Source organism: Petromyzon marinus, unplaced genomic scaffold (genome assembly GCF_048934315.1).
Source record: "Petromyzon marinus isolate PM22_M1 ecotype Great Lakes invasive population unplaced genomic scaffold, UKy_Petmar_22M1.pri1.0 PM_G_Scaffold_13, whole genome shotgun sequence".
In the NCBI taxonomy this organism is placed as follows: Eukaryota; Metazoa; Chordata; class Hyperoartia; order Petromyzontiformes; family Petromyzontidae; genus Petromyzon; species Petromyzon marinus.
Window position 1 is genome coordinate 3,680,919 of NW_027422684.1, and position 11,858 is coordinate 3,692,776.

At 50.4% G+C, this 11,858-nt stretch overlaps 1 protein-coding gene across 2 annotated transcripts; it reads right to left on the reverse strand.

Annotated features, from left to right (window-relative positions):
• Positions 1 to 3: 3 nt before the first annotated feature.
• LOC142909669 (protein phosphatase 1D-like) lies at positions 4 to 11,462 on the reverse strand. Of its 2 annotated transcripts, none has more exons than XM_076059790.1 (4): positions 11,268 to 11,462; positions 9,366 to 9,451; positions 8,309 to 8,516; positions 4 to 722 (listed from the first exon to the last, which is right to left on the reverse strand). In XM_076059790.1, exons 2-4 carry the CDS (start codon positions 9,441 to 9,443, stop codon positions 415 to 417), a joined length of 594 nt encoding a protein of 197 aa, XP_075915905.1. In that variant the 5' UTR covers positions 9,444 to 9,451; positions 11,268 to 11,462; the 3' UTR covers positions 4 to 414. The 2 variants fall into 2 exon arrangements, with proteins under 2 accessions (XP_075915905.1, XP_075915906.1); XM_076059791.1 differs by lacking the exon at positions 11,268 to 11,462 and adding an exon at positions 10,001 to 10,514.
• Positions 11,463 to 11,858: the final 396 nt, after the last annotated feature.

An 11,858-nucleotide genomic window follows, 5' to 3' on the forward strand; every position in this document is an offset into this window, starting at 1 on the left:
GTGGTGGTGGTGGTGGTTGTGACAGTGGTGGTGGTGGTGGTTGTGACAGTGGTGGTGGTGGTTGTGACAGTGGTGGTGGTGGCGGTGGTGGTGGTTGTGGTGGTTGTGACAGTGGTGGTTGTGGTTGTGGTTGTAGTTGTGGTGGTTGTGACAGTGGCGGTGGTTGTGACAGTGGTGGTGGTTGTGGTTGTGGTGGTTGTGACAGTGGTGGTGGTTGTGACAGTGGTGGTGGTGGTTGTGACAGTGGTGGTTGTGGTTGTGGTGGTTGTGACAGTGGTGGTTGTGGTTGTAGTTGTGGTGGTTGTGACAGTGGCGGTGGTTGCGGTGTTGCCACGGCTTGGCCGATGGCCGCTATGAAGTCCGCCACGACTTGGCCATGCGTAGGTGGGGTTCCGTCCCAGGCTAGGTGGGCCTTCACAGAAGGGGGGCCCATGTCCGAAGGGGGGTCCGCTGAATAAATGGGGCGCAAGGAAGAAGGGGGGCCCGCTGAATAAATGGGTCGCAGTGAGGAAGGGGGGGCCAATGAATAGACGGGGTGCGTTGAAGGGGGGGGGGTCCGTCTGTGGGGGTGCCCCCCCCCCGGGGGTGGCGCTGGGCGATGACGGCTCGCGAGTCTCCCACGTGGGCGACGTAGAGCTCGTCACCGCCCCTGATGAGGCAGCAGCAAGCCGTGGTGCCTGTCGTGCTGGGATGGCCCTGCCGTGTGCGCGACCAGCTGCCTCCTGTAGGGGGGGGGGGGGAGTTAGACAGGGGTGTGGGTGAGTGACTGTGTGGGTGGGTGGGTGAGTGAGTGATTGAGTGGGTGGGTGAGTGAGTGGGTGGGTGGGTGAGTGATTGAGTGGGTGGGTGAGTAACTGAGTGGGTGAGTGACTGAGTGGGTGGGTGATTGAGTGGGTGGGTGAGTTACTGACTGGGTGAGTGACTGTGTGAGTGGGTGGGTGGGTGGGTGATTGAGTGGGTGGGTGAGTGACTGAGTGGGTGAGTGACTGTGTGGGTGGGTGGGTGGGTGACTGAGTGGGTGGGTGGGTGAGTGACTGACTGGGTGAGTGACTGTGTGAGTGGGTGGGTGGGTGATTGAGTGGGTGGGTGAGTGACTGAGAGGGTGAGTGACTGTGTGAGTGGGTGGGTGGGTGAGTGATTGAGTGGGTGGGTGAGTGACTGAGTGGGAAGTGACTCTGTCAGTGGGTGAGTGATTGAGTGGGTGGGTGGGTGAGTGACTGTGTGAGTGGGTGGGTGAGTGATTGAGTGGGTGGGTGGGTGAGTGACTGTGTGGGTGAGTGACTGAGTGGGTGAGTGACTGTGTGGGTGGGTGGGTGAGTGATTGAGTGGGTGAGTGAGTGACTGAGTGGGTGAGTGACTGTGTGAGTGGATGGGTGAGTGATTGAGTGACTGTGTGGGTGGGTGAGTGACTGAGTGGGTGAGTGACTGTGTGAGTGGGTGGGTGGGTGAATGACTGTGTGGGTGAGTGACTGTGTGAGTGGGTGGGTGGGTGAGTGATTGAGTGGGTGGGTGAGTGTGCCAAAAAAACCTCTGGAAGGTAAGATGGACAATTGTTGCTAGGAATTTTATGTTATTAAATTTGTTATAACAAAAATTAAATTGTAAAAGTTTTTTTTGTATTTTGAAACGTTTTACAATTTTCAATGTTATTGAACAAAAATATATCAAATATGAAAAATGTTGCGAGAATCTCTTACACATTAGCCATGGGCGAAATAAATGTATCGTGCAACATTCACTGCCATTAATGCAGTGCTACAGTGAAATGCAGCGAAGTGTTTGATGACGTTATTTCTGTCAATATTCCCTGCCATTACATTGAGACAAAATAAAATTAGACTCTGATCAATTTATTGGTAACTCTACCGCTTCTCTTTGCTCTTCGTTATTTCCTAGGTAACTTCAGACAGCATCAGCCACACTCACGTTTCTTCACTCTCCGCTATCAAGCAGCGTCCATCGGAGAAGATCAAATTCATTATGAGACCTCCTTTGCCAGTAACAATATATAGTAATAGGTTTTACCCTTTTAACTGGCAGAAAAACTGACACCTTTATTCAAAGCATCATGTTTGCAATAACCACAGCACAAGCAGTCAAAATGCAAACAAAAGAGACAACTCTGATAATAATATTGGCACTGTCCTTGAATTTGATTGGTCCACACGCGAGACGGCTTTTCTTAGAGCCTAGTCTCCACTGGTGTTGGACCAGAAGACGCCAAAAGGCGTACAACTCAAAAACAGCGTACTATCAGAGTATTGAGGGCTCGGGGTGAGCATTTACAACCTAGTAATAGTTTTTACCCTTTTTATTATCAGAGTTGTCTCTTTTGTTTGCATTTTGACTGCTTGTGTTGTGGTTATTGCAAACATGATGCCTTGAATAAAGGTGTCAGTTTTTGTGCCAGTTAAAAGGGTAAAACCTATTCCTATACTAAGATCAAATTCGTCAGTTAACAGCTTCGGGTGATTGAAAACAGCGCTAAGGTTAAGTTACGGGGGGGGGGGGGGTTGTTCAAATTGCGCAGCAGGCACAGAGAATGTTCCCCCTTCGTCTATTGTGGAAGATACAGAAGACTTCCCTGATCAACAAATTAAACCAATTTCAATGTTTATTTTGCCTCTATCAGCTACATTTGGCCCCAATCATACACGACAAAACGTTGCGCCTTTTGGCGTCATCATCACCTGGTCTAACACCGCAAGTGTGAGACGTCATCATCATCTGGTCTAACACCGCAAGTGTGAGACATCATCTGGTCTAACACCGCCTGTGTGAGACGTCATCATCACCTGGTCTAACACCGCAAGTGTGAGACATCATCATCATCTAGTCTAACACTGCGTGTGTGAGACGTCATCATCACCTGGTCTAACACCGCAAGTGTGAGACGTCATCATCACCTGGTCTAACACCGCAAGTGTGAGACGTCATCATCATCATCTGGTCTAACACCGCAAGTGTGAGACGTCATCATCATCTGGTCTAACACCGCAAGTGTGAGACGTCATCATCACCTGGTCTAACACCGCAAGTGTGAGACGTCATCATCACCTGGTCTAACACCGCAAGTGTGTGACGTCATAATCACCTGGTCTAACACCGCAAGTGTGAGACGTCATCGTCACCTGGTCTAACACCGCAAGTGTGAGACGTCATCATCACCTGGTCTAACACCGCAAGTGTGAGACGTCATCATCATCTGCTCTAACACCGCAAGTGTGAGACTTCATCATCACCTGGTCTAACACCGCAAGTGTGAGACGTCATCATCATCATCTGGTCTAACACCGCGTGTGAGACGTCATCATCATCTGGTCTAACACCGCAAGTGTGAGACGTCGTCATCACCTGGTCTCACACAGCGTGTGAGACGTCATCATCATCTGGTCTAACACCGCGTGTGTGAGACATCATCATCACCTGGTCTAACACCGCAAGTGTGAGACGTCATCATCACCTGGTCTAACACCGCAAGTGTGAGACGTCATCATCATATGGTCTAACACCGTGTGTGTGACGTCATCATCACCTGGTCTAACATCGCAAGTGTGAGACGTCATCATCACCTGGTCTAACACCGCAAGTGTGAGACGTCATCATCATCATCTGGTCTAACACCGCAAGCGTGAGACGTCATCATCACCTGGTCTAACACCGCCTGTGTGAGACGTCATCATCACCTGGTCTAACACTGCGTGTGTGAGACGTCATCATCACCTGGTCTAACACCGCAAGTGTGAGACATTATCATCATCTGGTCTAACACTGCGTGTGTGAGACGTCATCATCACCTGGTCTAACACCGCAAGTGTGTGACATCATCATCACCTGGTCTAAAACCGCAAGTGTGAGACGTCATCATCACCTGGTCTAACACCGCAAGTGTGAGACGTCATCATCATCTGCTTTAACACCGCAAGTGTGAGACGTCATCATCACCTGGTCTAACACCGCAAGTGTGAGACGTCATCATCACCTGGTCTAACACCGCAAGTGTGAGACGTCATCATCACCTGGTCTAACACCGCCTGTGTGAGACGTCATCATCACCTGGTCTAACACTGCGTGTGTGAGACGTCATCATCACCTGGTCTAACACCGCAAGTGTGAGACATTATCATCATCTGGTCTAACACTGCGTGTGTGAGACGTCATCATCACCTGGTCTAACACCGCAAGTGTGTGACATCATCATCACCTGGTCTAAAACCGCAAGTGTGAGACGTCATCATCACCTGGTCTAACACCGCAAGTGTGAGACGTCATCATCACCTGGTCTCACACAGCGTGTGAGACGTCATCATCATCTGGTCTAACACCGCGTGTGTGAGACATCATCATCACCTGGTCTAACACCGCAAGTGTGAGACGTCATCATCACCTGGTCTAACACCGCAAGTGTGAGACGTCATCATCATATGGTCTAACACCGTGTGTGTGACGTCATCATCACCTGGTCTAACACCGCAAGTGTGAGACGTCATCATCACCTGGTCTAACACCGCAAGTGTGAGACGTCATCATCATCATCTGGTCTAACACCGCAAGCGTGAGACGTCATCATCACCTGGTCTAACACCGCCTGTGTGAGACGTCATCATCACCTGGTCTAACACTGCGTGTGTGAGACGTCATCATCACCTGGTCTAACACCGCAAGTGTGAGACATTATCATCATCTGGTCTAACACTGCGTGTGTGAGACGTCATCATCACCTGGTCTAACACCGCAAGTGTGTGACATCATCATCACCTGGTCTAAAACCGCAAGTGTGAGACGTCATCATCACCTGGTCTAACACCGCAAGAGTGAGACGTCATCATCACCTGGTCTAACACCGCAAGTGTGAGACGTCATCATCACCTGGTCTAATGCCGCAAGTGTGTGACGTCATCATCATCATCTGGTCTAACGCCACAAGTGTGAGACGTCATCATCATCTGGTCTAACACCGCAAGTGTGAGACGTCATCATCATCATCTGGTCTAACACCGCAAGCGTGAGACGTCATCATCACCTGGTCTAACACCGCCTGTGTGAGACGTCATCATCACCTGGTCTAACACTGCGTGTGTGAGACGTCATCATCACCTGGTCTAACACCGCAAGTGTGAGACATTATCATCATCTGGTCTAACACTGCGTGTGTGAGACGTCATCATCACCTGGTCTAACACCGCAAGTGTGTGACATCATCATCACCTGGTCTAAAACCGCAAGTGTGAGACGTCATCATCACCTGGTCTAACACCGCAAGTGTGAGACGTCATCATCATCTGCTTTAACACCGCAAGTGTGAGACGTCATCATCACCTGGTCTAACACCGCAAGTGTGAGACGTCATCATCACCTGGTCTAACACCGCAAGTGTGAGACGTCATCATCACCTGGTCTAACACCGCCTGTGTGAGACGTCATCATCACCTGGTCTAACACTGCGTGTGTGAGACGTCATCATCACCTGGTCTAACACCGCAAGTGTGAGACATTATCATCATCTGGTCTAACACTGCGTGTGTGAGACGTCATCATCACCTGGTCTAACACCGCAAGTGTGTGACATCATCATCACCTGGTCTAAAACCGCAAGTGTGAGACGTCATCATCACCTGGTCTAACACCGCAAGTGTGAGACGTCATCATCACCTGGTCTCACACAGCGTGTGAGACGTCATCATCATCTGGTCTAACACCGCGTGTGTGAGACATCATCATCACCTGGTCTAACACCGCAAGTGTGAGACGTCATCATCACCTGGTCTAACACCGCAAGTGTGAGACGTCATCATCATATGGTCTAACACCGTGTGTGTGACGTCATCATCACCTGGTCTAACACCGCAAGTGTGAGACGTCATCATCACCTGGTCTAACACCGCAAGTGTGAGACGTCATCATCATCATCTGGTCTAACACCGCAAGCGTGAGACGTCATCATCACCTGGTCTAACACCGCCTGTGTGAGACGTCATCATCACCTGGTCTAACACTGCGTGTGTGAGACGTCATCATCACCTGGTCTAACACCGCAAGTGTGAGACATTATCATCATCTGGTCTAACACTGCGTGTGTGAGACGTCATCATCACCTGGTCTAACACCGCAAGTGTGTGACATCATCATCACCTGGTCTAAAACCGCAAGTGTGAGACGTCATCATCACCTGGTCTAACACCGCAAGAGTGAGACGTCATCATCACCTGGTCTAACACCGCAAGTGTGAGACGTCATCATCACCTGGTCTAATGCCGCAAGTGTGTGACGTCATCATCATCATCTGGTCTAACGCCACAAGTGTGAGACGTCATCATCATCTGGTCTAACACCGCAAGTGTGAGACGTCATCATCATCTGCTTTAACACCGCAAGTGTGAGACGTCATCATCACCTGGTCTAATGCCGCAAGTGTGTGACGTCATCATCATCATCTGGTCTAACGCCACAAGTGTGAGACGTCATCATCACCTGGTCTAACACCGCAAGTGTGAGACGTCATCATCACCTGGTCTAACACCGCCTGTGTGAGACGTCATCATCACCTGGTCTAACACTGCGTGTGTGAGACGTCATCATCACCTGGTCTAACACCGCAAGTGTGAGACATTATCATCATCTGGTCTAACACTGCGTGTGTGAGACGTCATCATCACCTGGTCTAACACCGCAAGTGTGTGACATCATCATCACCTGGTCTAAAACCGCAAGTGTGAGACGTCATCATCACCTGGTCTAACACCGCAAGTGTGAGACGTCATCATCACCTGGTCTAACGCCGCAAGTGTGTGACGTCATCATCATCATCTGGTCTAACGCCACAAGTGTGAGACGTCATCATCATCTGGTCTAACACCGCAAGTGTGAGACGTCATCATCATCTGCTTTAACACCGCAAGTGTGAGACGTCATCATCACCTGGTCTAACACCGCAAGTGTGAGACGTCATCATCACCTGGTCTAACACCGCAAGTGTGTGACATCATCATCACCTGGTCTAACACCGCAAGTGTGAGACGTCATCATCACCTGGTCTAACACCGCAAGTGTGAGACATCATCATCATCCGGTCTCACACCGCAAGTGTGAGACGTCATCATCATCTGGTCTACCACCGCGTGTGTGAGACGTCATCTTCACCTGGTCTAACACCGCAAGTGTGAGACGTCATCATCACCTGGTCTAACACCGCAAGTGTGAGACGTCATCATCATCTGGTCTAACACCGCGTGTGAGACGTCATCATCACCTGGTCTAACACCGCGTGTGAGACGTCATCATCACCTGGTCTAACACCGCAAGTGTGAGACGTCATCATCATCATCTGGTCTAACACCGCGTGTGAGACGTCATCATCATCACCTGGTCTAACACCGCGTGTGAGACGAGGCTCTAAGGGAAGCTGTCTCGGGTGTGGACTTATCAATTCCACCGCCAATGCATTATCAGAGCTGCGTGTTTTGTGTTTGCATTCCGACCGCAGGTATTGTGCTCAATGCACAAACAATGACTCCTTGTATACGAAAAAAATGGTGTCAGTTTTGTTGCCAGATGAAAGGGTTAAAAAAAAATAATTATCATATTGTGTTACAGGCAAACGAGGTTCCAATGGTGGAACAAAACGTTAATTTAGTGTAGTGTATAGTGTAGTGTATAGTGTAATGTAGTGTGTAGTGTAGTGTGTAGTATATAGTGTAGTGTAGTGTATAGTAGTGTATAGTGTAGTGTATAGTGTATAGTAGTGTATAGTGTATAGTGTAGTGTATAGTAGTGTAGTGTATAGTAGTGTAGTGTATAGTGTAGTGTATAGTAGTGTAGCGTATAGTAGTGTATAGTAGTGTATAGTGTAGTGTATAGTGTAGTGTATAGTAGTGTAGTGTATAGTAGTGTATAGTGTAGTGTATAGTGTAGTGTATAGTAGTGTATAGTAGTGTAGTGTATAGTGTAGTGTATAGTAATGTATAGTAGTGTATAGTGTAGTGTATAGTGTAGTATATAGTGTAGTGTATAGTAGTGTAGTGTATAGTGTAGTGTATAGTGTAGTGTATAGTAGTGTATAGTAGTGTAGTGTATAGTAGTGTAGTGTATAGTGTAGTGTATAGTGTAGTGTATAGTAGTGTATAGTGTAGTGTATAGTAATGTATAGTGTAGTGTATAGTGTAGTGTATAGTGTAGTGTATATAGTAGTGTATAGTAGTGTAGTGTATAGTATAGTAGTGTATAGTGTAGTATATCTAGTAGTGTATAGTGTAGTGTATAGTATAGTAGTGTATAGTGTAGTGTATAACGCAGCACGCGTGAGACCCACCCAGCTCCTCCCACATGGCACGCTGGCACGCCAGGAAGCCGTCACGGATGGCGTGGCAAACTCCCGCGGGGTCGGTGGCGCCCCACAGCCCGGGCTGGGCACGGATCGAGGGCCAGAGGCAGCGGCGGGCGAATCGAGCGGCCTGGGGGCCGCCGTGGCCGTCGAACACGGCCAGGAAGATGGCGTCCCCGTCGCCCTCGGTGGAGACCTGCGGGCACGGGGCGGCGAGGGGAACGTCACGTGACGCGAGCGGTGCATTGTGGGTCGGTCCTAGGCCTCGACCGGCGACCCGGCGGACAAAGATCCCCCGTGCAGCCTTGGCGGACCGTAGAGGCGAGTGCCGTTAGCGAGCGGCGCCAGCGATGGCCGCGAGGGCACACGAGGGGGTGGGTGGCCGGCACCACGCCCGGCCGCCTTTGTCTCCCCGGTGGCGATGTTCACGCACCGCACCGGGTACTCGTTTGAGGCCGAATCGACCTAGGGGGAGGCCCAGGACCGGTTCAGATAATCGCCACTGGGTGTTGGCCGTGAGCGGGAATCGAACTCGGGGTCGCCAGGTTCATAGTGCAGCGCGCTAACCGCTACACTATCGCTCCCCACACACACAGAGACACACACAGAGACACACACAGAGACACAGAGACACACACACACAGACACACACAGAGACACACAGAGACACACACACAGAGACACACAGACACACACACAGAGACACACACAGACACACACAGAGACACACACACAGAGACACACAGACACACACACAGACACACACACACACAGAGACACACACACAGAGACACAGAGACACACACAGACACACACAGAGACACACACAGACACACAGATACACACACAGAGACATACAGAGACACACACAGACACACACAGAGACACACAGAGACACACACACAGAGACACACACACACAGAGACACACACACAGACACACAGACACACACACACAGACACACACAGAGACACACACACAGACACACACACAGAGACACACACAGACACACACAGAGACACACACACACAGAGACTCCGCCCACCTCTGTGATGTCCTCCATGTAGCGCCGCCCCCCACGGTTGGAATCGGCGCTCACGATCAGCTTCAATGGGCTCGACATGGTGCAACCTTAACACACACACAGACAGACACATACAGACACACAGATACACACACACACATACACACACACAGACACACACACAGAGACACACACAGACACACACACACACAGACACACAAACAGACACACACACACACAGACACACACACAGATACACAAACACAGATACACACAGACACACAGACACACACACACAACAACCTGTGTCTCTGTGTGTGTGTGTCTGTGTGTGTCTTTGGTGCAACCTTACCCCACACATACACACACAATAACCTGTGTGTGTCTGTGTGTGTGTCTCTGTGTGTCTCTGTGTGTGTCTCTTGTGCAACCTCACCCCACACACACAACCTGTGTGTGTGTGTCTCTGTGTGTGTCTGTGTGTGTGTCTCTTGTGCAACCTCACCCCACACACACACACAACCTGTGTGTCTGTGTGTCTGTGTGTGTCTGTGTGTGTGTCTCTTGTGCAACCTCACCCCACACACACAGACACACAACCTGTGTGTTTGTGTATGTCTGTGTGTGTAGTCGTGCTCTCAGTGCGGGCTACTCACAACACTGATGACAAATGTCGCCGTGACTACCACGTTTTTGCCGTCGTAAAATGACAGATTAATAATAAACAAAAATTAGGTTAATAATGAAAAATGACAGATTAATAATACACACAAATTAGGTTAATAATGAAAAATGACATATTAATGACAGGCTCATAATCAACAATGACAGATTAATAATGAAAACCACAGACTAATCATGGAAAATGACAGATTCATAATAAACAGAAAAGCCTTAAAGCCCTAAGCGTGTTGTGGTGGCAGCAGCAGCAGCAGCAGTGACGAGGCACACCACGTGACGTTGCTGGGGCAAGCCAGGGCAAGCCAGGGCAACACACGCCTCACACCACACACACAGCCTCACACTACACACACAGCCTCACAGTACACACACAGCCTCACACTACACACACACAGCCTCTCATTTACACACCGACCCCCCTGGTTCCATCTGTGGGGGGCTAGTGCCCCCCTCCACACTCCCCATTAGGTGGGGGGGACTGATCTCCCCCTCCCCACTCCCCATTAGGTGGGGGGGGACTGATCTTCCCCTCCCCCCTCCCCCGCGAGCGGGTGGGGTGTGACGTCAGCACCCCTCCACCCCCCCCACTCGCCGCTGGCGGCTGCTCAGAGTTAATTATTTATTTATACTAAGCCGTTGTGTCAACAGCCAACGGGGGCTGGACGGCCCTCCCCCACCCACGTGACCCCCCCACCCACGCGCGTGGGTGCGGGCAGCCGTAGTAGGGTAGTTTAATATGCACGCGCTGGGTAAGCAATTAATTAATTAATCTCTGCGCGCGCTCGGTAAGCAATTAATTAATTAATCTCTGCACGCGCTCGGTAAGCACTTAATTAATTAATCTCTGCGCGCTCGCTTGCGGTGAAAGTCAAACGTCCCTCTGTTTAATTATTTATTTACGGGTGCCTATGCTGATTAAAGCCACCCACACACACGCACAGCGTGGTACGCCAATCGCTGTCCCACCGCTCTTCACAAAGATCCCCCATATAGCCTTAACAGACTGTAGGGGCAAGTGCTGTTAGCGAGCAGCACCTATGAAGGCCGTAACCGCTCTTCACACACACACGCACGCACACACGCGTCACAAAGTCAGTCTGCGCTAAAATTTATTTCCCGTGTATGTCTCCCTCCAGCCAGCAGCAGCCCTTCCTCCTCTCTCACCTACCCGTCTCAGAGTGCGTCCACTGCCTGAGCCCGAGCCGACCGAACTGACCTCCTTTGTCCGTGTCTGCCGCTCACCTCTGCGGCCGCTGCCGCCGCTGCCCGACGGGGCCGAGGGAGATGTTTCTCTCTCTCTCTCTCGCCTTGGGGGACTTTGTGTCGTCGATCGCTCTCAGCTCCACCCTGCAGGCGTCCCGAGCGCGGACCCTGAGGACGGCTAGCTCCTCTCTCTCTCCGCTGCCGCCGCTCCAGAAGGACTCTGCCACAAATTCTCCCTCCTGCACCACACTTATATATGTAGCAAGCCCCTTAACCCCGCCCCCCAACCCCCCCGGGTCATGTGACGTCATCCCACGCATCCAATCGAATCCTCTTTGCGGCCGTTAGGAGCGCTCTAGCCGTTGGGGATGGGGGGAGGGGGGAGTCACGTCATCCCCCTGTTGTATATATAGGTGTTATGAAAATTGATGAAAATAATGAGAATTAAATGAAATTTGCATAATTTATCCGAAATTATGTTAATTGTGTAATTATGCGCATAAATTATGCTGATTCGAGAGATAATCGTATTAATTTATGCGAGTGGGCATGGTTATGATAATTCAGGTCATTATGGATTATAAGGTCGAGCCTCGGTGACGAGGATTGTGTTATGATTTGGAATAACGC